At 41.6% G+C, this 25,793-nt stretch overlaps 2 protein-coding genes across 3 annotated transcripts in view; one reads left to right on the forward strand and one right to left on the reverse strand.

The window, feature by feature from the left end:
• The window catches only part of LOC147437530 (sulfatase and phosphatidylinositolglycan class N domain-containing protein), a 60,797-nt gene extending 38,270 nt beyond the window's left edge, over positions 1 to 22,527 (forward strand). Inside the window, exons 2-18 of the mRNA XM_086487048.1 lie at positions 352 to 543; positions 1,386 to 1,541; positions 1,659 to 1,952; positions 2,166 to 2,383; positions 2,540 to 2,614; positions 4,091 to 4,157; positions 4,248 to 4,576; positions 10,893 to 11,126; positions 11,321 to 11,508; positions 18,280 to 18,424; positions 18,519 to 18,627; positions 19,294 to 19,396; positions 19,518 to 19,719; positions 21,598 to 21,696; positions 21,786 to 21,844; positions 21,953 to 22,058; positions 22,157 to 22,527. Of these exons, the coding sequence (XP_086343174.1) occupies positions 352 to 543; positions 1,386 to 1,541; positions 1,659 to 1,952; positions 2,166 to 2,383; positions 2,540 to 2,614; positions 4,091 to 4,157; positions 4,248 to 4,576; positions 10,893 to 11,126; positions 11,321 to 11,508; positions 18,280 to 18,424; positions 18,519 to 18,627; positions 19,294 to 19,396; positions 19,518 to 19,719; positions 21,598 to 21,696; positions 21,786 to 21,844; positions 21,953 to 22,058; positions 22,157 to 22,315 (2,735 nt within the window). The 3' untranslated portion in view covers positions 22,316 to 22,527. The remainder of the gene's footprint in view (positions 1 to 351; positions 544 to 1,385; positions 1,542 to 1,658; positions 1,953 to 2,165; positions 2,384 to 2,539; positions 2,615 to 4,090; positions 4,158 to 4,247; positions 4,577 to 10,892; positions 11,127 to 11,320; positions 11,509 to 18,279; positions 18,425 to 18,518; positions 18,628 to 19,293; positions 19,397 to 19,517; positions 19,720 to 21,597; positions 21,697 to 21,785; positions 21,845 to 21,952; positions 22,059 to 22,156) is intronic.
• A 1,292-nt stretch (positions 22,528 to 23,819) lies between these two features.
• LOC147437531 (uncharacterized) overlaps positions 23,820 to 25,793 on the reverse strand; it is a 3,252-nt gene continuing 1,278 nt past the window's right edge. Inside the window, exons 1-2 of one of the 2 annotated variants that reach the window (XM_086487050.1) lie at positions 25,697 to 25,793; positions 23,820 to 24,213 (exon numbers count right to left, since the gene is read on the reverse strand). The exon at positions 25,697 to 25,793 is cut by the window's right edge and continues 1,278 nt beyond it. In XM_086487050.1, the coding sequence (XP_086343176.1) occupies positions 25,705 to 25,793 (89 nt within the window). In that variant the 3' untranslated portion in view covers positions 23,820 to 24,213; positions 25,697 to 25,704. Of the gene's footprint in view, positions 24,214 to 25,265; positions 25,420 to 25,696 lie in introns of those variants that run through there. The other variant, XM_086487049.1, reaches the window with a different exon arrangement.

Below are 25,793 nucleotides of genomic sequence, written 5' to 3' on the forward strand. Positions count from 1 at the left end.
CTTACTCTCAAATGAACGTTTGCTCTGTTGTTGGTCTGCTACCATTGATACATACATGCCTTACTCTCAAATGAATTGCTGACGTTTGTGTTTGCTCTGTTGTGTGGTTCAGAAGTCATCAAATATCATTTTACGTGTGCATTGCCTTAGTAATAAGCTAAGAGCAAATGTTCTCTTTAGTAGTGCTGATGCTCGATCTTCATATGTTTTATCTTCAAGGTTCTTTCTGAGCTGTTGATATAAACAAAGGGTTAGCCCTATTCATCTGCATTATTTTGTTTCTATGGCTTTGTTCTTTTTAATAATCAACTAAGCAATTTCTCAAAACACGTTCTGTTATCTTGTTTGTAGCTGACGGATTGCGAGCAGATAAATTTTTTGAAATGGATGCGAGTGGGCGATACAGGGCTCCGTATTTGAGGAGTGTCATTCGGAATAAAGGGCGATGGGGGGTGTCTCATGCTCGCCCTCCTACTGAGTCTCGCCCTGGACACGTTGCAATAATTGCTGGCTTTTATGAGGATCCAAGTGCAGTGACAAAGGGTGAGGAGAAACTCTAGGAAGATATTGTTTTTGTGCATGCTGGATTAAGTAGACTAGTAAGTCTGTAGTCTTGTCACGAGTATGCTATTTTTATAATGTGATTTAAACTGAATGTTTAGTGCGTCTTGTAAAAGTCTGAAGTTTTACTGGGTAGTTGCGTCATGAGTCTGTTACGCATATGCTATTTTCATGTTAAGACTCAAACTGGATGTTTAGGCTATCCACAACTTTCTTTCTTGAAAAAAATTGGAATTTTACTCTTGAGACGACTTGCTGAACCAAGAGGATTGCTGGTTCATATTAGTTATTGAAGGTTTGCGAAGTTGATGCTGTCAGGTACTGCGTTGTCAGAACTCAAGCGCTTTGAGTTTTTGCTATGCAATCACAGTTACTCCTATTGCTGTCCTGAAAACTCTCGCTCTCTATGAGTCAAGGATTTAAGTATGTATCACAGAGTGATGGGTTTTGAAGGAATTTACAGAAGTAATGGACCAAGATGACACTTCTTACTTACACAGTACTTGTACTGGCATTCCAAAGTTCTGTCCAATCTGTTGTTGCCATATGGTCTATTGCGAGTCAAAAAACATAGATGCCTTCTCATATCCCATGTGACATGATAGTAGTGACTCTGAATGCCTGATTGGTAGCCCTTTTCTTGTGATTATACTTTTGCTAGGTGCGTTCTACTCTCTGGATTTTCTCTTTGGTACTTTTTCTTTGTACTTGACAATTTTGCAACTGACTGAAGAGCACCATTACAGATCAGTGGACAAATAGCACCATGTTGGAGCTAGAAGGATTATTGCTATACGTGCCCTGAAATGTGGCTTTTACTGCAGGCTGGAAAGCAAACCCTGTTGAATTTGATTCTGTCTTCAACAGAAGCAGGCACACATTTGCATTTGGCAGTCCAGATATTGTACCGATGTTTTGTGGGGAGCTGGCGAACAGTCACTGGAAAGCATATCCTCATGATTATGAAGATTTTGCAACAGGTTCAAGAATATATTTCAGCAACTGTTGATGTACATGGGACTCAAATGGGCAGTTATAACCATGGAGAATGTAACACTTGTATGGTCACTTTTCATTTTGTTTGATTTTTCATGCAGATGCATCCTTTTTGGATGAGTGGTCTTTTGAACGAACAAGGCAGCTCTTAAACCAGTCTAAGACAGACCCGGACTTACACAAACTTTTGGATGGGGATCAACTAGTGATTTTCCTGCACCTTCTTGGTTGTGACACTAATGGCCATGCACATCGACCATTTTCGACTATTTACCTCAACAATGTGGAGGTTGTGGATGCTGGAGTTAAAACGACGGTTGAGTTGGTAGAGAAAATGTTTCCAGACCATCGTACTGGTTATGTATTTACGGCTGATCATGGAATGAGTGAGAAAGGTGACTATTCTTGTACATGTAACTATTGGCACACAAATTGTTTATGCAAGGGGCATGTTTTGTGGCTTGATTGCTCGTAATGTCCATGCTTATGGGTTTCTCTGTTGTACATGTTCATATTACGTAAAATTTGGTTGATTCTCGCCAGTGGTTTTTTGTGGTTGAGATTTAAACGTAGATTTGCTTGTGCATTTGCTTATTTGTTGGATCCAGGCAGTCATGGAGATGGTCATCCTGCAAATACAGAGACACCCCTGGTGGTTTGGGGAGCAGGTGTGCGGAAGCCAAGCCCAGCAAGCCCAGAGGATTATGGTGATGATGAGGCTAAATTTGTGGACCAGCATGAACATCATCCAACTACACCTCCTAGTTGGGGACTAGGAGATCTGGAACGGGTTGATGTCAATCAGGGTGATATCGCACCTCTTATGGTGATGGGCTCTTGATCTGAGTACTCTCCTTACCACATACATAATAATTCTTTTTGCAACCTCCATGAAAGCATTCCTAGTGACATGAACTTTCTGTTTTTCCTCTTAAAAGTTTTGGAAGCTGTATGTTATGTAACTTGGAACCATTGTGTGCAGTCCACTCTTTTGGGACTTCCCTGCCCAATGAATTCTGTGGGATCACTTCCAGTTGCATACTTGGACCTCAATGAGGTACGTGTGCACTTTATTGTTTATTATATGAAGAGTTCTGTGGTCTTTTGGTTTTAAACACACTCTTTTTTATGAGATAGAAGGTGCGTCTGAGTGGATAAGTGAGTGTACATATTGCAGTTTCACATTGGTCTTCTTCTCTTTACCGTTGTTGTCTTTGCTACAAGAGATCCAAAGAAATAGAGAAGAAAGAAAATGGTTTGAAGTATCTTCAAAAGGCTAAGGCGCAATTTGTTTTTGTATAAGTACAAGTAGTCCCAAATGTACAGTCTGGGATCAACATGTGGCACATTGCAGTGCCTTCCTATGAATTGGTTATATGAAGCCAGAGGAGATCCTAATGAATGTTGAAAGAAACTTCCTGATGGAGTGCTGCAATATAGCTGCTTACGTCCTCCCTAGATAACTGTGAAGGTAAAGCAAAATGGTGTGAAGAATGATTATGGTGACAGTGCCCTGCCGATTTATTTAAGGCAGCCCAAAAAGTGGTCCCAGGGCCCTTACCTGCATAATAAAACCAGAAATACACTTAATGCTTTTCTGCTCATGTTTGCTTGCTGGTAAATATCCAGCTGGTTGGAGCTTTCTCCTTGGAACTTACTTTTTGCGTCTTGTTTCGTAATTAGTTTCTAGTTTTATTGGCTTTTCCCCTCTCCTCTTCACCTCCTCCTTTCCCAACCTTTAGGCAATTCAAGTGTCCACCATTCTATTCAAACTCAGCTATTGTCATATGGATGATGGTTGGTTGGAGTACCTTTGTGGAGGTGGCCCCAAAATATTGGGTGACTGTAAAAAGCATCACAATCTTCCATGGTACCAGCTTCAAGGATCCAGCAGATTTTCTAAGCTAAAGCTTGTGACAGAAGAGCAATAGCTTTATTTTATAATTATTCTGTCTAGGCTATAATAGATATTTTGGAGCAAAGCAATGGAAGATCCTCATGACGATTTCAACTTAAAGAGGGGGCATACACCATAAGGAGCAGTTTGATACTACATTTTCGTGTTGAAAAGATGCTTGATACAAATTAGTTGGTGTGAGATGGCCATCATATCTTCCTTAACACTGGTACTATGAATGCGCTCACACTATCCATGCGCTCACACTATCCACGTGTTTCACTTGTTTTGATTTGGTGCTTGCATCACTTTTTGTTATATAATTGGTTTGATAAGGGCTTCTGTTTACAAAAGGGAACTCATGCATGCATATGAAGGTGTCGTTTCTACATTTGCAGTCAGTTCAAATTCATAAGGTCTCTTTCTTTCACGATACTGTTCACCTATGTTTGCAATGTGTGAGTGCTGTGTAGTTGTTTTTGTTGTATGTGGGACCATAAGTTGCAACTGTATTTTGGATGCTTGAATGCTTCAACACTCGTTTAAGTGTGGGCTTCAGATGCTTTTATGGCCTCTTCTATGACATAAAAAAAAGCTACAGCCAATTCAAATTGTCTTTTTGTTTTGTGGGTTCAGGTGGATGTGGCTGAAGCTGTTTTTGCCAATGCAAAGCAGATTCTAAATCAATTTCTGCAAAAATCTCGTACTCACTTGCTACTCTCTTTTTCATGCACTTTTGTTAGGCTGCTGGACTGGGTTACTTTGACTATGCATCATTTTGGCTTTGATGCAGGTCTAAAACATGCCACATCACTCAATTTCAAACCATTTATGCCTCTCATGGGATACGAGAAGGTCTTGAAGGAAATAAGGGAGCTGATTGAATATAAACAGTACGAGGCTGCTCTACGGTCAGCACAAGAACTTATTGGCCTCTCTCTTGCAGGATTGCATTATTTCCAAACTTATGACTGGCTTTTTTTGATGGGCACGGTGACAATGGGCTACTTAGGATGGATGGTTTATGTACTTTTGTATGTTGTGAGGAACTATACCTCTTTTGTGTCTCATCCATTCAACACAGTAAGCAAATCCAAGGCAGCTCCGAATAGAAATAAATCAGTGAGTGTCTCTCCAAAAATTGTCTTTACTTCTTTTCATGCAAAGCATATGCGAGTTTTTTTCCTGGGTAAATCATCTGTAAGGTCTAATTTGTCCACCTTTGTGATGAAACATTGTCCTCTCTCCCATTGATATCGCTGGAATGTTTCAGTAAGCAAATCTGGCAGTTAAAATGACAGCAGCTAGACTGTGGTCCCCCTCCCCCTTCCATTAGAGTTGAATTTGGATTTATGAAGGATCAACTCGAATCAAGTGTGAGATCAGATTTGTGCTGTTCTGTGAAATCTTTTTAAAAGTAACATTTTGTTGACCGAATTTCACCTTGTCAGATCGAAGGAGGCGATGGGCACCCCTGCAATACTTGGAAGTCAGTTTACCATTTTGAATCGCCTACACGAGGTAGCACTAGAGGTTCAGGAGGGGTGGCTGTAGTATTCATAGATGAGCTTCACGATATGGTTAGAGGCGCGCTTGCTTAGAAAGACTGTGAGACATTTTACATCACGTTAGGCTATTTTGCTTTGCTTACTCTGTGTATGCATCGTAGGGTGAGTCATCATAAATGCCACCAAATTCGCTTTTCCAACATGGGAGATACTTTACTTGTCAGGGATTTCATTGCTCGCATGGGTAATATGCAGTCAGCTATGCATGGTATGGAGGATCCTATGCATGGAGAGGTAGCTGCGAATGAGATATCTATACAAAGGCCATTGCTGGATATGGACAACATAAAAATATTTTGGCTTTGGGAAGTGTGCATGGACTGCTTATTTATATGGGCTGCCGCATGGCTAAGGTCAGGTAGTTGCAAGTGATGGAATCTCCGACTCTAATACCTGATGTACATACATTCACTATCTCTGACCGTCTGATTGGCGTGGCAGCAGATCATGCATGCTTGTATTTTAAGCGTCAGACACCCAATGTACATACCTTTATTATTTCTGACTGTCCGATTGGTGTAGCAGCGGATCATGCATACTTATGCTTTACTGTACAGGTGAGCGTCAGATACAAACACTATCCTCACCTGGCACTTGCTACCTTAAGTATCACTTTACTGCGTCAAATTTCTCGAATCTATGATGGTTCAGTCACGCTAGACCTCACCAGCCCGCTAAACGAGTTTACTGACATCGGTACTACATTATTTGACCACAAATGCTTTCGCATACACTAAAGCTGCCACCAAACCGTTGAAGAGTTGTTCCACAAAATAGTTGGTACGACGATAAGTGTCAAGAGACTCGTTCTAAGCTACAAAAGGAGTCATCTTGGAATAAAAACTCACCGGTTGATTTTCTCACAAATTGTTCAATGTTGATTAAGCAGGCTTTACTTGAAGAGGTTGCGCAGCTTGCTGACTTGGTGAGGTGGCAGTACATGCATAGCAAGTGGACACACAAGGGCTCTTTGTGTGGTAGGTAGACACACCCAAGAATGTCCTTAGCATAAAAAAACCTGCGCAAGCTTGGTTTGCTTGCTTACGTGCCAAGCCAAATGCACATGCCAAACCCCCTCGTGCAGCCTTCCTCTTCTTGCATGAGGACCCCACATTTGACTTGGAAGAGCCACTTACATCAGCCCTTTCCTCAGCATGCGTGCTCACTGAAGCACCTCCTTGAGCTTGCGAGGCATCTCCTCTCAAATCTTGCACTAACACATCTACAAAAGCACCTCTGTCTTGTCCATCGGGCCTTGCATGTGCAATGTGCATGCAATCTCATGACAATCTCTACAACATCCTTTGGCACGTCATTGCATGGGCCTCCCACACCATGACCAGAAATGCCCAATATATGGCAACGAATGTGCAAGAGACCTCCATCCCAAGAATGCCCACAAAAAGTATATTTGCAAGTCCATTGCCCTTTTGGGAGGGCCTTCACTTGATGCACATATTTCCACTCTGGGCGCTTGACTTGGCCTATTTGCAAGGAATCATGCCACACGTCACACATTCATGATTCTTGATCTCTACATTGTACACATTGCACAGTGCATACACACACAATGCGCTCTCGTGCGTGCGCGCACAGAGAGCTTACAATGTTTCAAACTTGGAGGCTCACCTTGGTAGACCTAAAGCGCGGTGGAAGAGTGCCTTGGAGCAATGGCTTCACGGTGAAGGCCTTGCGGGGGAGTCTCCGAAGTCGCAAGTTGCGGCGCGGAAGGTAGGCAAGAGAGGGGGGGGCTCCTTTGCGTCATGGTTTCTCTTTGCATATTGGATATTAGGAGAGACGAGAGTGTGCCTGGCGAAAAATTACAGGTTTACAAAATGGGGCCTCAATTTTTTAATGGCGGAAGGTCCTGTTGCACTCCATCTGAACCCCAATGCATAATGCAGTACGGACAGGCAACTGGATGCGACCCCTAAAAAACTATGGCCTCAACTATTGCCTGCACTCGACATCATGAGAGTGTAATGTGCCGTAGAAGTGATTTATGGTGATAACTCAGGATGAGTGCTCAATGCGTACTTAAAGTTCCTTTCACGTCATGAGAGAGTTCATTTTAGTTCATGAGAGAGATATACAAAGACTAGAGAGAGAAGAAAGATAGTGCGAGTGAAGGTTTCTGAGTGAAGAGAGAGAAGAAGATTTAACACCAAATGGGTCCCAACACCCTCCCCTCCGCCCCCCCAAGGGCGCCCTCTTTATCGCTAGAGAGCTATTTGCTAGATGCACCCAACATACGTGGGGAGACACCTTTCACTTGGTATCAAGGATGCCATCGAACAAGTTCGTATCCCCTCACATACTTTTAAGATTGGAGACAGGTAGATATGAGGTGTAATGGGATGGGCATTGGGCACCATGTGTCAACTGAAAGGACAGATTGGAACAGATGTTTATCACTTTAAAACAACTGAACAGAATGAAAGAGAGAATCCACGCGAGACATTGAGTGGCGGTGTTCCACTTCTAGACTGCAATGACCCCAAATGATGGCGCCCCTTTAGGTATTTCTTTATATTGCTTCATCAGGGTACAACTCTGTGGCTCTGCTTTGTTTCCCAAGGCGATAGAATGCTAGAGAGAGAGAGAGAGAGAGAGAGAGAGAGAGAGAGAGAGAGAGAGAGAGAGAGAGAGAGAGAGAGAGAGTCTCGTTGGCGTTGAGTCAAGCGAGGTCTGGTCACTTGAGTCGTTGTCCCGAGAATCCCGAGGAGTGATTCGTTGTGGTCAAGGATTCTGAGTTTTGGACGATTGCGCTTCCGTAACAAATTCCAATTTTCCTTTCACAAGTTTGTAAACAACCACAGCATGGTCCATGAGATCTTGCGTAGTAGATACTTGGAATCGGGTTGAAGGACATCGGAAGGTAAACATCAAGGAACCTTTGGTTGTAGTCTTCCATGGTTTCCGTGGCAAGCATTTTCAAGTTGCCCCATTCTGACAGAATATGTACCTCAAACAAGGAGGTCATGTAGCTTCGTGCAAAAATATTCTTGAAGCTTGCCAAGTCCTTGGAGCATGCGGCTGGGTAGCAATTGAACAACACCATTGCATAGCATTACCTTTGAGAAATCCCACAATCTTTGATTCTTTTGTGTACTCCCCAAGGCATAGATGTCGTCAAACTGTTGTAGGAACTGCAAGGCTTTCTTCCTATCTTTCACTCTTGTAAAAGTGAAAAATTTTACCGTAGTTCTCCCATCCTTGAAAATCTTTTGGTTGATTTGGTGCAACCCTTGGATGCGGATAATAATAGGGGAAAGTGTACGGACTCAGGTGGTGGTGGCAACGGTGGCGGAGGAGGCGGTTGCATTGGGTAGACATTAGGTGATTGAACCATATTCCTGAAAACTCCCCCGATCGGAATCGAAGATTAGGTAGGTAGATTGTCAATTTGAAGCCCTTGTGCTTTTCGGTGCCGGGGGGAACAACCTGAGGCAATAGAGGCGGCAACATGTAATTCAAGTACTGTTAAAAGCTCTGTAGAATTTGGAGATTTTTGCTGAGGGTGCTTTGAAAGAATGTTGGGAAGCTTGTCAAGGAGAAATTGCAGATACTCCGTGGAATCCAAAAACGTCATCTTGCCGTCCCGTTACAGTGGTTTTAGAGCTTCAGTCTTGTGCTTTTTTGAAAGCATACCGTGTCTTCCAAGAAGAGACAGAGCAAGATGGTGCTTCTAGAATCTACAAATTTTTTTCCCCTTTTCTCGAGAGAAAACTGGACCTACATAAGCCTGGAAGTTATGGGGTTGGATGAAGAAGAACTAGCAAGAGGAGGAGGAGATGAAGGAGTAGTAGTTCGTTTTTGCCCTAAAAAGCACCAAAACCATCCTTTTTGATGTTTTTTTGTTTTGCAGAGGTCTCTAAAAATCTCTTTAGCAGTTGAGGATTTGGATATGCAACAAAAGTCAAAGTTGATCCTCTTGACGAGCCCTACGCCTTGACGCAAGCGGATTTTGATTACGACAGTTTTGACAAAATTAGGGTTTTTTGCAACAAATTAGGGTTTTTGCAAAAAAATTCATGGTATTTAAATTAATTTTTGGAAGCTCTTGTTATTTTTGTTTAAATAACAAGTTTTAGGAGCGAGGAATAAGGTTTATCTACTATGTTGCAACAAGTAGAACCATGTGTTTGAAAATATTGTTTGGAATTTGTTTGAAATGGATTTTATCTTTTTTTGAACTTGTTTTGGTGTTGATTTGAGATTGCTTGATTCTGGTTTTAATGCTGGTTTCAATCTTATTGAAAAACCTTTTGATACTCATGGCTCGGGCTTTCTTGGGAGGAGTATTCAAGAGGAAATTGTGATTGAAAAGTTGTGCTCTACTCATGGGTTGGGTTTCCCGGGAGGAGTATTGAAGAGAAAATTGGTTGCGGTCTAGGGAGCGGCCTCTATATCTCATGGCCCGTATCTTTTTAGGTTATTCGCGGAAGGAGTGAGGGAGTCATTGAATATTTTATGGCCCGGACCTTCTTGATTAATTGTGGGAGGAGTTTTGATCGGTGACTCTATGTTTCTATGTTCTGTAACATGCATATGTAAGCATTTGTGTTGCATGGTGATGTGTCAACCATTGAATATTCCTAATTGGGTGAGATTGTGTGGGTATGTAACTTAGGGCATCAAGACACCCTTTTAAAGATCAACGCTGTCTGGGTGTGATGGCTAAGTTTGTTAGGTTAGAATATCAAGAGCTCCAATATGAAATGAGAAAAGTGAGTGACCCTCGGAATGACCATTGGATATTTTGATCTAACTTGAGTTGTTTTGCAAATATAATCGCAACGATTGCTCTTCTTCAAGAAGGGGGGATGTCACAAACTGCTGATGTATCAAGCCACTGAGGGTTAGGACTCCTTGAGCCTAACCTTGACCAACTTGCAAATTCCGGCCGAGGGGCCTAAACCCTAGCAAAAAGAGAAGAAGAAGAAGGATTTACCAACTTACAAATTGTTGCCGGGTGGCCAAATTTAAAGATGGGTTAGGATTAAAAATCTTAACCCCCAATGAACCTTTGCTGAGGGGCATAGAGGCATAAGATAAAGCAAAACACCATTCACACACGCAAATCGCGTGGAGGGGCTGATGATGTGGCAGGTGTACGGACGCTCCGCGTTTTGCGATGGTTATGATGATGTGGCAGGAGTGTACGGACAGCCCTATGGGCGCTTAGCAGATGCTTTTAGGACATGACTGCTTTTGGTAGGCCAAGGGCCTTTAAATAAGACCTATAGGCTCTCACTCTGGCATTCTACCCGCGGGAGATGCAGAGCAGAGCCATGGGAGTTGTACAGGGTTGAAGCAATATAAAGAAATACTTAAAGGGGCGCCAGCCAGTGCACTTTGGGGGTGGAAGTACGCCACTCTCTGTCTTCTGTGAAGTCTCTCTCTCTGTAGTTTTGTGGTTTGATGTGCGAAATGTCTGTTAAAGTCTGTTCTTTTAGTTGGCACGTGGTGCCATCCCATTAGCAGATTTGAGCCATAATTGCCCTCCATTGGAGGATTAATGCATGAATACCCAGTGGTCTCTCCCTCTCAAGGTAGCCCTGATGTCTCCACCTGCTGAGCACAGATCTCACCTATGACTTGCCAGTTGTAGCCTACATCTCTAGTGCTATAAAGAGCTTTTCCATTAGGGATTAGTTAGTGTGATCCTTAATTGCTTGTTACCTTTTATTGTGAGGTACCATCATCAACTGTAATTTGTTAGTCATGGACACGATCACAGTCAGAGGCCCATTGTATTTGATTTTGCACAATAATTGCATTGACCATGCATTTTATTTACTGTGATTTTATCTGCACTGAACTTTCAATTTCTTCTCAAGTGTGATGGCTTTGACATGATTGACCAGGTACGGACTTTTGGAGCGGCAACAATGGGAGTTTGGTCAATAATTCTCATGGTCGAGCATGCTCCGATTCTATATCACCTGTATCTTGCCCTTGCAATGCTTTTCTGGACTGAAATTTTAAGTGACGCAAACTTTCTTTGCATTATTTGGAAAACGGTGCGCTCAGCAAGAATTAACTTTTTCCTGAGGGTTGCTTTGGCATTGACTGTAACTATATTGTTGCTAGAAGTACTGGTATGTCTCTATCATCAATACCAACTTTATGTGCCCTTTTAAGTCTACTGTGAGTTCTGAAATTGGAGAAATATTATGATATTTGTTTTCTTCATGTTTGAGAACATTCATGTCAGTATTTGTCATGTGAATGATTGCTATAAGCTTTCTATTTAGGTAGGTTATCTAATTGTTCTTTTCTCTGAATTGGTTAGGTCCTCAGCTTTTTCAAGAGGGAGGTTTATACAGGAGTCTTTATTGCTGGAGGAGTTGTTGGTGCAGTGGTGGTTTCCTGCAACATCCAAGGCTTGTCTATGATTCCAGCATTTGTATGGGCATCTTGTTGGTTTCTTTCAGGCTTCACCCTTATGCCCGTGCAGATTTCAGATGACATCCTTTTTGTGTAAGTCGTTTTTTAACTTGGTTTTAGTCTGCTATGTTTGTTTCAGAGGAAGTGGGTCAAGGACAGCTGCATTAAGAAAATGGAGAGGGGACTTAAATTTTGAACATCCTTTTGCATCATGTTTTTTCATTGCCAGGACCTTGTTGTCAGGACTTTGGTCATATGAATACTAGCACTCAAAGCTAGTAGTTGTTAATGTTTTAAAGGACCTTTCACATTGCCAAAAGCACCCAACTTTTTAGACTTCTCTGCAAGTAGGATACATTGCATGAGGGCTAAAATGCATAAATGTGGCCTGCCAATGCAAGTGTGATGCTTCTTGCATGCTGTGACATAAAAGGAGTCGACATCTTGATGGACAGATTCTATACTAGTGTGCCAAAATGGCAGCAGAAAAGTAGTTGACTGTTTCGCTCTGTCCAGCTATTTGAGGGTGCTCGCTAAAAGGATCATGTCATACAAGGATCACGATTATTGATGATTGTCATTGGCCTCCCATGAGGCTTATGATACACTTTGGTTTTCCTTACTGGAATGGAAGATACTTTTTTACTGAATCTCTTACAACTGTCCAAATTGGATCATTACCATTGTGAGTTTTGGGAAGATCTACGAAAAATCCATGGGTATACTTCTCAGCGTACTTTAGGTATTAGGAGGGGCCGAAGTAAGCCATAAGTTTTATGGTGGGCATAGTTGACCAGGTGTGGCAGACTTCAGGATTCTTTTAATATTACAAGGGATGCCCATAAGAAGAGCCTCAAAAGCATCTGCTACCAAAAACTCGCAGGAAAAGCTGCCTCAAACAACCAGCGCAAATCCGCTACCATGCCATCAATCAGTGCAATTTACAGGAATCAGCCCCAACGTTCAAGCTATTGATATTTGGGTTTTAGGCCCCTCGGTCGGTGCTCCATGAGTTGGGTAGGGTTAGGTTTATTTTAAAAGCCTAACCCCTGTAGTTTAGGCCCCTTGGCCACACTTTTTGGGTTTAGTTCTTCGGGTTCCAGCTCCTCTTGTCCACGCGGCCATCCCTCGTCTAGTTGGGCACGCCACGTCATCACTTTGTGACATTCCCACCTCTTGAAAGAATTGTAATTGCCCTCGATTATGCTTGCAAAACAGCCAAAGGACAGAAGCTTTCTTCAGTAGACACTAACTCTATGTACCTATACACCAGACTCCACCAATCCAACACTTTTACAAAGACATCAGTCACTCATCAATCACATTTCTGTTGAGGGTCTTAGATGCAAGTCATGACCGTGCCTATCTTTTCAGGATGTCTTGATCTACTAAATTTTCTTACTATCATATCGACGTCCTTTCTTTTCACATTTCAATCAAGCAAACCATGCCCATGACTATCCCCACAAGACAGTATATCTACATAGCGTGCAATTCACGAAATCACACACTTAGATTACATTGATTTACACTAAACACCGTGTTTCAATCATTTTATCTAGCCATCTCATTCCTTCCAGAACTATTGATGCACCTAGATCACTGTGCATCCATCTCATTGTCTCAGAACTCTTGATGCTTTCAGATTAGTATTCAATTATCATCCAAATAGACATCTTGATGTGCTAGAATCTCATTCAATTCACATTCACTTAGCCATTGTTGGGGTAAAGGCGGTGTGCCTTTTACTGTCACGGAACGGACAACACGTGTCAACGGAATAGAACAGATTGAGCAACTTTAAGCACTTCAAATAACAACTTAACAGAAAGAGATGCACGACACGAGACGGGGAGTGATGGATTTCGCACTGGCCCCAAACCTTGGCGCCCGTTTCGATATTTCTTTATATTACTTGAACTCAGTACAATGCCGGTACTCGCGCTTTGCACCTTCACGTGGAAGAGTGCCAGAGAATGAGTCCTCTTCACATATTTAAAGGCCCTTTGCCTATGAAAAGCAATTACATGAAAAGATCCAAACTCAAAAGCAATTGGTCCAAAAGCTGGCGCCCAAAAGCTGTCTGTGCAATTTTCGAAAATCCGTACAGCCTGTCAGCGCAAAATCCGGGATTGTCCGTAGAGTTTGCCACGTGATCACGCCAAACACTCTTCGACGGGGAAGATGCCATTTGAGATTGTTGACAGTGCTGCGAAGGTTCCATCCTTCCTGAGCACAAAAGATTAGATATTTGAAGCGGATGAATATTCGCGAGATTTGGATATAGCTTTTGCCAAGGTTTGCGAAACTTTGCAGAAGTCTCAAGAACGACAGAAAAAGGCAGCGGATCGCCACCGTCGCGACTTGAAATTGAAGGAGGATGATTGGGTGCTTTTACGTTTTGAGAAGGCACGCCTAAGAAAGAAAAAGGGAAAGGAGAGGCTTTTTCCAAAGCTTAGTATGCGTACCTTTCCAGATCACTGAAAAGATAAATGATGTCTCCTTTCAATTGAAACTGCCAGATACTTGGAGGATTCACAATGCATTCCATGTGAGTCTCTTGAAACCTTTTAAAGGTGATGTGCCTGATGATGGGGAGCTTGATGAGCAACCCGAAGTGGAAGAAAATGAGGAGATCCTTGTTCCTGAACAGATTTTGGCACATACGGATACGAAGAAAGGTAATGTCCGAAGGCGGTTCTTGGTTAAGTTCAAGAACTTTCCTGCATTTGATGCGAAGTGGATGGAGGAGGAGGACCTAGCAGATACTCCTCGGATCGTGAAACTTTACCTCGATGTTTTGGTTTAGCATAGTCTACTCCAAACGGAACCCAGAAATTCAGCTTGGCCGAAGATTTGGTGCACTGGGATGCACAAGAGGGGAGTTACTGCGCTCCTTTGTCAACAGATGCCTTGATTTTGATACTAAAGTCACTGATGTCTCTTTGAGCTTCACGGATACTGAGAGCTGACAGTATTCTGCTATATGACTTTATGAAATGGAATTCCTGATAATGATACTGATTTGTTCTTGACTTCTTTTGAGTGCATGTGCTAACAGTCGGTGCTAGATATGTGTTCCTAGTACGTAGGTACTAACAGTCAGTGTATGCTAAGACGGTTTATGGCTTTTGTCGGTTTTGCAGGCGTAATCGCGGTCGATTACAATGCTTTCAAGAGGGGGGTATGTCACAAAGTGATGACGTGGCTACGGACAGTAGAAACCCTAATTTCTACCGGAAACCCTAATTTCCGGAAATCACGGAGGCGGGGATTTTTTTTTTGGTTTTGAGCGACGCAAAATCTTGCTTTTTCCCTACGCAATGAGAAAGAGAGAGAGAGAATGCTTTTGCTTTCAAGTTTTGACTCTCTGTGAGAGAGAGAGCAGTTGCTTTTGATTTGAAGCTTTTGGGGCTCTGCTTTTGGCATCCCTTGTAAACATTTAAATAAGTGGTTTGGGCCTTCACTTCTCAGAGCATTTGGACGCAGAGTCTGAGAGAGAACCCCGAGTCACTCCCTTGTACTTTGAACTGATTAATATAAAAAGAAATACCGAAAGGGGCGCCAGTCTTTGGGGCCAATATCTCTAGGCACGGAACGCCACCAGGCAATCTATTGTGATCTGTGAATTGTTTGAAGTGGTTATTTGGTGCTGTCGTGGTTGATTCTTGACTTGGAGTGTCCAAGTCTGTTACAGATGGTTTGCTCGTGTTGGAGTATCTGTTCTGTAGTTAGAGTGTAGGTCCTCAACAATGATTGTTGACTCCATTATCCTCTGAAGGGTATTATGAGGATACACCTTTACGCTCTTTCGAAGCTGTGGTTGGAGGCCAGCTTCGAACTTTCTCATCTTTCCTCATCGGAAATCTTCATGAGAGGTGTAACCTTTAGCAGTTTCGACCAATACTTGTCAACATAAGCCATGACTTTCTCATGTTCCTTCTAGGCGAGCTAGTCCCATTCCTTCCGAATGTCCTTCTCGAAGTCGGGAGCAAGGAATTGTTCATAAAATTCAGTTTCTAATCGGTCCATGTTTTGGCTTGTGTATCTTCTAGAATCTTCGCTAATCACCAATTGCTTGCTATCTCGTTAAGATACATCCCAACATGATGCAACTTGGATTTTTCGGTGAAGGTTCCGTTGGCAAAAGCAACTTAAACTGTCTGATGAAAGACAGTGCCTCGGAGATGTCTCTCCATCCTGTGTAACTATCAAACTTGACATCCTTGTCACCGGATTGGAAAACCTGCATCTTGCGGTGACGCTTGAGGTTATCCTTCTTGAACTTGGGCTTTTTTTTAGTATTACATAGGAAAGTAGTAGGAGTTTTCTTCTTAGGAGAATATTTATATACTGTATGAGAAGTAGATGTCGTAGTATAGGTAGGAGAGTATGATGGAGAAGAGATAGAGACATCCTTGCTTTTGTTGAGCAGAGAAAGTTCTTTCTCTTGGCCCTTGCTCTTGGAAGGTTGTTTGTCCCGATCCGGCGATCCCTTGTGCGCTTCCGTACTTCTTTTTGCATCCTCCTCTTGCGGGTTGCTACCATTGATAGGAATTTCCTGACGCCCATTAGAATCTGTTCCTTGCGGCTTCTTGATTCCGTCCAAAACCTTTTCGACAGCCAGCAGCTACATAAGCTGCTGCAATTCCGCGAGTTGATCTCCTACTTGTTGAAGTTCGTCGTCAACGGTTCTTCCGTGGCTTGTCATGGTTCTTCCTGTTCCTTGCTGGAATCGTTCTCCTTTGCAGAGAAAGAGAGGAATTCGAGCTCTGATACAATTGTCACGAAAGTGAGCGCACACGAATAATCAACAAGCCGAAATTAAAATGAACTTTCAACTCAAAAGAGATGAGGGAGAAGATCGACACAGTATTTGGAACGAGAAGATGGGCTGGTCTCCCCCCTTAAAAAGAATCTTTATTAGGAAGAATCTTTTTACAAGCACAAGAATTGGAGTGAACCATCCGTTCTAGATCATAAGACTCAATGGTCAATTCCTTCCCTTCCGGAAAATTCCCGAGCGTCGAGCTCTCAATTCTGTTTCTGTCTGTTCCTAGAGCGTGAAGCCCTATAGACTGTTCCCAATTCCGTTCTCGGAGTCCCTGAGCATAGGCCGAGGCCTCTTTGCTCCTTCTTCGTGATGGAGTACCTGCAAAAGCACAAACACGAAACAACAATGCGTATTGCGAATTTACAATCCATACCTGTCGCTCCGAGTACAAGAAAACAACCTTCGTACGTGGGCTTCGTTCGCTTGAAGATTCCCAAGGACCGATTACTCAGCTGCTAGCGCTGGCCAAATGAGAGAGAAAAGAAATCGGTGGCTGCTTTTATTGGTGCTGTGGTAGGAATAGTTGGCGAAAGGCTGGCCATACTAGCTGGCAAGGGAGCACAAGAATAGAGAAGTGTTGGCACCAATTTGGGAGCGAGGGGAGGGAGAGAAAGAGATAGCATGATGTTTTATTTTCAGCCATAAGGAGCTGGCGATGGATTTTTATTAAACCTTGCTTTTTATTTTATCTCGGCGGTCGGTCACTTTTTTAACAAAAATGTGGATCTAGACAAAAACTCAATAAAACCGAGTGAGCTGAAAATTGATGCTATACAGTCACATTTCAGGCATCCCGGATGCAGTTCTCAGTTACAGATGTAATGCAAACACAGATTCCTCGCGGGAAAGCATCTACTTTTCTTGGAAAACACTTAAAAATATTCCGCTTTCTAGAAAAAGCTTCTCAGAACCCATCTTTATTCTTGTGCTTGCGTCTTTACGCGTATTCCTTTTTAGAGTTCGGATTTGGTGCGAGACCAAAGAAATATTCCCTTTCGGATGCTCCCGTCACCATCACGTGACGCATCAGGAATATCCGTTTCCCGGTCTGTCCTACCGAACCAATGGTACAACCCCTTTGCGATGCTTAATGTCACCCATCATATGACACATCAGAGTTGTCCGTTCCTTATGGCTTTTAATAATTCCAGTAGATTCGTAGTTCCTAACCTTACGGTTCAAGTGCACACATTTATAATTTCAATAAAAAGAAATTACTCATAAAAACAAGAAAATAGTCCATTTAGTAACAAACACTCCCTAGTGCCTACACCTTGCAGACACTGGTGGTGCTCATGTGCGATCAGAGGGTATGCAACTACTCTAAAGTGCCTAGACATGCATGTCCTACGTACAGGATCACAAGGGTGCCAGAATACTTCCTAGGCTGTCCTAAACCCTAGAAGTAGGAGTTAGCTTGTTCACATGCACATAGGGTTAGATGTGCACGTGACATTAAATGCAAAAAGTATGATGGGAAAATCTTGTACAACATTCATCATCATGAACACTTCATTGCTTTGAAACTATGTAAACGAATTAAGAGGAGAGAGATCGCAAGGTATAGCATGATGGTGCTGTCCACCTGCATGCTCTGAATGTAGGTTTAGATGGCGATTTAGAAAAGCTCTGATGTGGAGGCTATGAAGGGTTATAATGCAGTAAGCTTTAGTTGATCAATGTATGGTTGCTTGGAGGGTAATGGTATACTATTATAGTGCTGCAAGTAGTGTGCAAAATGTCTATAGAGCATGGGCGATGTTCACACTAACAACCGCAGACCACACTGACTTTGTCCACACAGCATTCAGACTGCACTGACTTTGTCCATTGCCCACGTCTGTAAACAATGCTAATCTAATGCATCGCTTGCGTTTTTCACCTAGCTGTTTGCCTTTTTGGCAATGAATAGTGAGAACAAAGGTTTAAGCACGAACTTAAGGATCTGTTTTTTGTCGTCGTCATTTTCAGGGCTATGTGAACTGCCATTTGCTTTCCAATCTCATTTTGGTGCTTGTTTTTTGCTCCAGTGTAGGAAGTGGTGCTGTGGTGCTAGTTCTTGCATTTTGGAGTCGATGGTTAGACCAATCTCTTCCAGTCGATCAAGCTTTGCGGTCCATTGTGTGTGGTCCGTTTTACAAGTCTAGAAAATCCAGTAAAATCTTCTATATTCAGGTGGGGTTCTCCATGTTGCCATATAATTCTTTGTGATTATTTATTCTAGCAGATTGACTGTAAGCATATCTGAGGAGGTGCTATTGTTTGGCAGGCACTTCTTGTCACCATGTCAATAGGCATGGTTTGGATTTCTACTTTCATTCGGGCTCAGAAAAGGGGTCTGCCATTACCGATTCAGTTTATAAACTGGTTTCTTGCCGGTATGTTATTTTGTGTAATTTTGTTTTGAAAGGGCTTTGTCTTAATTAGTTGATGTCCTCCCAGGGATGTGAGAGCCCACTTATTGAAAAGTGAGGTGCACACACCGTTAGGTTACAAGAAGTATTTTTTGGAGACACTTCTAGAAAGCCCGTGCTGCAAAGGTGTTAGCTTCAGTGATTCAATTTGATTGGTCATTACCGGACTATGAAATTATAGGGGGTTGCCCAAAATAACTTTTGTAATCTTCCTGATATTTTGTTGTTTGTAAGAACAAGTAACCCTTCTTGCTCTGTACCATGGTTAGCTGTCGATTTTTCAGCAGATATTTAAAACAAAAAATTAAGACCCATATATGAAGAAAACTTATTAGTATGCTGAAAATCTGGAACATGGGTGATTTGTGCATGGGCAGACAGTGCAAATTCTAATGTATGTAGTGTCTAAGTGAGAGTATTTGTGAAGATATGAAGAAGAATGCTGTGAGTACAAGAAGACATGATACAAAGGGCTTTGTCAAATGCTGTAAACTAAGGATTTCATTAGCTGTGTTTGTGCTTATGTAAGAGAGACCAGAGTCAAATTCCTTTTGCTTGATTACATGTTTGAGTGTGTATCAGTCACTTTCTCTGACCTTGTATAACATGGAAGAGAATCACGTGCAACAGGAATATCCATTATTTTACCAGCGTTTTCATCACCAGAGATTCTAGGAAGGCTTACTTCCATCTTCTTGGGTTTTGCACCACCATTTTTACTTCTTTCAATAGGGTAAGAATGCTATTACCTGGTGCACCATTGGATATTGCTTTTGTCCTTAAAGTAAAAGTTTCTGCGATGCAGTGGAAAGAGTTAGATTTAATTTAAAGGGTGCTTATTTTGCACAATGCAGATATGAAGCACTTTTCTATAGTGCTTTGGGTCTAGTGCTTATGTCATGGATTCTGGTCGAGGCTGCTCTTATATATTCTCCTGTATCTATGAACCATAGTGATGTCCCCTTGAGCTTCATGGGTGCTGATCTTATATCATTCACTGCTTCCAAAGGGACTAGAGCGTTGAGACTTGCTGACATGACTGTTGCTCTTTGCTTCGTAAGTACTCTACTCTTTTACAATCGAACCTTGTGCAAGTACTTATGAAATAAGAAAAATACATCTTTTGAATCCCATTTTAGAATTGGACCTTGTGCAAGAAGTATGTTTTGCATCAGAAAAATCTGCTGCCTTTGACATGTTAATAGGTACAATATTCACCTTTTTGCAAATGCTACAATTATTGTTGTCCACAGCTGTAGGCAATGTCCTAATTGCCATTTGAAGGGCAGTATGCAAGCTTGCTTCTCCTGTCGTCAAATTTTACTCATCCGAACGAGTAGGCTATTTGATTGTGGGCTAAACTAGGAGTACTTGAAAAACATATATGTTCACGATGCTCCAGTTAAATGTGACGCATCGAAAATACTTGAACTGAAACTGTTGGATCCAAATTCTCGCCTACAATCATTTCCCACAATGGTAAGAGTGTCGAGGTAGCTACCCAAGGTCCATGTAATGTAAGGCAGAGTACAACGTATTTGAAACTACGGACAATGTTCAATGAAAACCCACTAGTTAATGTAATGAGCCCAGCTGCTTAGTCAAGATAGATGTCAGTGAGATCCAACTGTAGTATCATGGGTGAAGATCCTTGTGCTTTGTGCTGGTAAAAATCAAGGTGAGAAGTCTTCTACAGCTACCATGTATTGAACTTGATATACTCCCCCTCAAGCACAATGCCACCTCACGCACTCCTAGTATTGCTTGCAATTGCTGCAAGTTGAAACTCTTCTTCGAATTTGAATGTGAGCTCATCTGTCCTCACCAACACGAGGTCGATATTGCCAACCTATACTCTCTCCCTCATCAAGTGATATTGTGCCTCAGTGTGATTTGGGCCAACATGACACATAGGGTTATATGCCAATTGTATTCTGCTCAGGTTGGACAACCGATCTCTGAGCCTGTTCCCCAAGTCTCGATGTAGCACCTGACAGTCGATGTAGCACCTGACAGTGCTGCATGGAAGCACTCTTGTACAGTGGGTCGCTTCTTGCTACTTCACGTGAGAACAACACTCCCAAACGAAGACATAAACATGCTGCTAGAATGTTGATCAGATATACTACCAGCCCAGTCTACATCTGTGTGTCTGAACAGGAGCAAAGCTATGACAGCCTAATAGAAGAGTGTATTGCTCCTAAAGTCACAACAAGGCGATCCGTTTATCACTATGATAGGTGATCAAGGGTTAGCCAAAGCATCCATGATAGGCAGACGAGCATGAAAAACATAGAGAGGATGCCACAAACAGAAACCACTCAAAACAAAAACATAGGAATTTAAGAATCTTTGAGCATATGTCACAACTTGAGGACACGGGGCCTTATAGGATTAATGGCCTCCCCTAGGGCCATTAGTAAATGCCGGACACAAAGCCCAACCCAGTGGAAATTGCATAAGCGTGCTGATGCGGCACCCGTACGGACAGCCCACAAAACACGGAACTGGGACCTGGCGCATGCTTTTGGTCCTTGCAGCTTTTGGGAGAGAAGCTTTTCGCGTTGTATGCTTTTGAGGCCAAGGGCCTTCAAATACAGCCTTGGGGGCCTCACTCTGGCATTCAAGTTGTGGAAGCGGAGCAAGAGCCCTCTTGGCAATTGTACATTTGTGAAGCAATAAAGAAAGAAGTACTGAAAAGGGCGCCAAACTTTTGGGCGAGTGCATTTGGAAGCAGAATTCTGCCACTTCGTGTCGACTCTCCTCTTCTCTCTCTACTGTTGCAGTTTCTCACATATGTTGCTATTGATTTCTCGCTTGGAGTGTCCAAGCCTGTTACAGCATGTCCCATGTTTTCATAAATCTATACTCAATTTTCATGGACTCCAAATTTAGCAGTGTGTTTCACACAAGTTATCGTAATGCACGCTGCAGATTGTACTTATCAACGTTGCTTTTTTCGGGACTGGAAATGTGGCAAGCCTTGCAAGCTTCGAAATTTCCTCTGTGTATAGATTTTTGACGATATTCAGTGTACTCACTTAACTTATCCAAATTGTATTTTTGTTATTAAGTCTCTACTAAAAAGAATCTAACAGGTGGGATGATTATGTTTGTTACAGCCATTTATCATGGCAGCACTTTTGCTGTGGAAGTTGCTGATACCATTCATTCTTGTCACGTAAGCTTCATTCCCTTTGTGGAAAAGAATCACGTTCGTGGTTCGGTATTTAAAAGGGTGAAACTATTGTTTTGATAAAAGAAGGTAACATGATCATATTAATTGCAGCTGTGCATTCAGTGCGGTTATGAAGCTTCTAAAGCTTCCAAGGCTAGGCTGCTACTTCATTGTTATGCTTTTCTCAGATGTCATGACGATCCATTTTTTCTTTCTTGTAAGGCTTTCCGTCTTCTATGTTGTGTTGCATATAAGAACCTCTGGCTTTAAATTAATCTGCTGTTTATCTTACACATTTCTTCATTGCTCGTTTAGGTCCGCAACACAGGAAGCTGGTTGGAGATAGGGCAGAGCATTAGCCATTTTGGCATCATGAGTGCGCAAGTAGTGTTTGTGTTACTTCTTTTTGCCATCACCAATGTATTCACAAGAGATATTGTTGTGAACCCAAGAGAACAGGTCAAATTAACCTGAACCCTAAGAAATTTTGCATGTAAAATTTTGCGATGAGTAATTTTGTCAGTTGTGTTCCGTTAAAGGTAGGAAACTTTTAAAGGACAAAGCAGCATGACATAACTGCTACTGATCTTAGTGGAGTGTACAGATACTTTAAGTGGCAACGCATGGATCAAAGAGGTTTTGTGTTTGACCAAATAGGGAAAAGGGCGGATGTTGTTCTTTACCTGATGGATACTGGGTTTTTTTGCTTTGCTTTTATTTTATGCAGCATACACATCCAATCTTTTTCTAAAAGGATGCCACCTGCGCTATGTACTTTTCGTATGGCAAGGACTGCCAAAGGTTTGTTGGTAAAGTAGTGTCCGCAATAAGTGGATCAGTGCAAGTTTTGTATGTAATATATAGTTGTGAAATGAACATTAAACTCCCAATGGTGTCAGATTCAAGCATTTGGCTATCGCTATTTATGTGTCTTTTTTCCTTTCACAATCTCTCCAACCACCTGCTGTATTTGGATTGTTAAGTGCCTTGTTACATTAAAAAAGGCATTCCTTTTACTGTCGAGTCTAATTTCCAGAGAGCAGCATTATTCAGCTTCGAAGAATTGGTGTTATTGGCCTGCATAAGGTCATAGTAAAGCATGGAACTCTTGCGATTGTTGAACAAAGCTCGTAGATTATTGCCTCGGCAAGTTATTGATGGCAAACCTTTTTTCTTCCTATTTCTCATCATAGGGGCATTACCTAACTAGATCGTCTTATGTACATGTAGCCCACCCCAAAAAAGAGTTACGACAGTTGTGTTCTATATCTAAAAGAGTTAAGACATTTGTTTTCTATATCTATAAAAAAGGCCATGGAGTAGTGGGTCTCACACATGCTATCTCATCTGCATATGTGGGCCATTGTGAGTTCTTAACCTTGTTTCTAGTGGTAAGGACTGTTTGCATTCATCCGCTTTTTAAAGGCCCAATGGAAGCATGCCTTTTCAGAGAGGGTCTTTTCTGGCTGTAGAGCATTGTGAGCATTTGACAGCTTGCCAATGCTATTAATGTGAGGCATCTGCAAATTTGCCAATGCTTGTACCGTGCATTACCAGTGTTGCAAAGTAATGAATGCACTGTTGATGGGCATATTCATATTCTTTCTCATCAGGTTGTAGTTTCAAGCTGAAGACTACAAAATAGTTCATGTGTTGGCTAGATAGTAAAGTTAATAGTGCCTCGTGGACAAAATCTTAGTTGACACATGAGCAAGTTATGGCATACCGTAGGTCTGTTTGGTAAAGTCTTTTTGCCTAAGCGGCTGGGTTTCTTCCTTTTAAAACTTTCAAAATTTCAACTCTCTACGATGTAATTTAATGGTTTTTCTTCCCTTTACCACGGCTTTGAATCAGCGAATCTCGATTTTTTAACGTACCCAAGGCTAAGCTGAAGCAAACTGTTCCCAAACATTGCATGGTACAGGCTATCATGTTCAGAGTGCAGTTGATAAAATTTTTTGGCAGCTAATCTCAGTTTCTTCAAACGTGTGCACAAATCCATTGCAAAGTCTTGCCACAAATGTCTTTGCAAAGGCTTACCCTCGGGACAAGGGTAATGAAAATTCACCGGCAGCATGCTCGATACTGAGATTTTCTTTGATGCTTACAAAAGAGCACGTTCTGGAGATGTTCAACAATTTTGTTGATTTTATTATGATATCCCATGCATATATATAATTGGGCCTACTGAGCCACATTGTTGCTGTTCTAGAGTATTTCTTGGTGTGCCACAACCATCATAATTACTACACCCAACTTGGCAGCTTCGCCTTCTACTGAAAGAGCCATCCACTTGATAATTATCCAAAACATGATTTGTTGCCACTATGAGGCACATAATATTGGAACAATGAGTGACCTATCAAAATGCCCTGTACACAGTCCATAGTAAGGTGATCAATGTAACAAGGTCAACAAACTTGAAGGCTAATACCTGGGCTAGCAAGACATTACAAAAATAGAGTTCTTTCATATATTTTTGGCTTTCTATAAGAAGCCTTAGAGGAGAGTTTGATTACAAAAATAGAGTTCTTTCATATATTTTTGGCTTTCTAAAAGACACCTTAGAGGAGAGTTTGGTTAGGCATACTTTCAATGTTTTCAATGATGATTGAGACTTACCTTAAATGTTATAAGAAGCTTTAGATAAGAGTTGGGTTAGGCCTACTTTCAATGATGATTGAGACTTACCTTAAATGTTATTCAAATTTTGAAATAGTAAATGCATCTTTTTATTTCACCTTTTATTTCACATCCCGACATGTCTTGACTTTTCATGTATTCTTTGTTTTAGAATGAAGCTTTACCATGCATAATGCTAGAAACTTCTATAGATACACATTGTTATTTCACATTTCTTGCAATTTTAAAAATTCATTCTAGTCGGTATTCGAGGAAGTAGCTTTTATTAAGCAACCATCAGCCGCACAAAGAAGCGAACTAGAAATACTCGCATAAATTTAAAATTTGTAAGATTTTGAACTATTTCCTCACATATTTCAGCGTTGTTCTTGCCTTTACCAAATGACTTTATAACTTTCTTTTTTCTTTAAGAAATCCACCGTGACTCTTTCACTTGTTTACATATGAACGGTGCAAATTGCTGTTTTAAAACTTGGAGCAAATTTGGAATGCTGATAATTTATATACTATAGAGTAGCCTAAGGCTGATAGCACAAGGGGAAAAAAAGACTACTGAGCTTCATGTAAAATATCCTGATGCGGATGAACTCAAGATGAAAGATGCCATGTTTGCAAAAAAAATCAACAGTTATTGCAGACATGAATGAAACCAAATTAGCAGGTTCGTCGCCCATCTATACCAATGTTGAAATCTATGTTGAAATCTGCAGACGACGTTGTATATTCTTTAGTTGCAAGTGACAATGCTGCCTAACGTAAAGATGCAGAATGCAGAGGCGTAAAAGGACAATGTAAGACTTTCAAAACTTGACATTTAATGTGAAAGGTAATGTCTTAAGTGCTGGACTCCCACTATCCATAGAGGTAAAAATACATAGCCAAGTTTAGCTTGAATTTATTGTAAGATTATGGATTGGCCAACTCTGCGCTTCGACCTGAAAGAATCAGCCATATAAGGAGTCATGACACTAGCAAAAGTCACTCTTGTACACTATTGCAATGCATTGTCCAAATTCATTGTTGACACAGAAATATCAGGATACATGATGAAGCAACAAAACCATATAATATGAGAATGGCTAGCAGGAAGGGCAAATGCAGCGGACATCCATTACATCGCATAGAAATAGATGATGAAAGTACTACTGTAAACCACCACAATTGCGGGCGCATTTTTGAATACATTCTTTACATAGACCCGACATGACTTACTTGCTGAGCTACCCATAATTCTTCATATCCGTTTTAGAAATAGATGCACTGGTAAAGTATTTGGTAGAAGTTGCAAACGTGGACCCTTGTGCAAGAC

The sequence above is a fragment of the Adiantum capillus-veneris genome, chromosome 17 (genome assembly GCF_014529385.1).
Source record: "Adiantum capillus-veneris isolate H3 chromosome 17, ASM1452938v2, whole genome shotgun sequence".
NCBI classification, from domain to species: Eukaryota; Viridiplantae; Streptophyta; class Polypodiopsida; order Polypodiales; family Pteridaceae; genus Adiantum; species Adiantum capillus-veneris.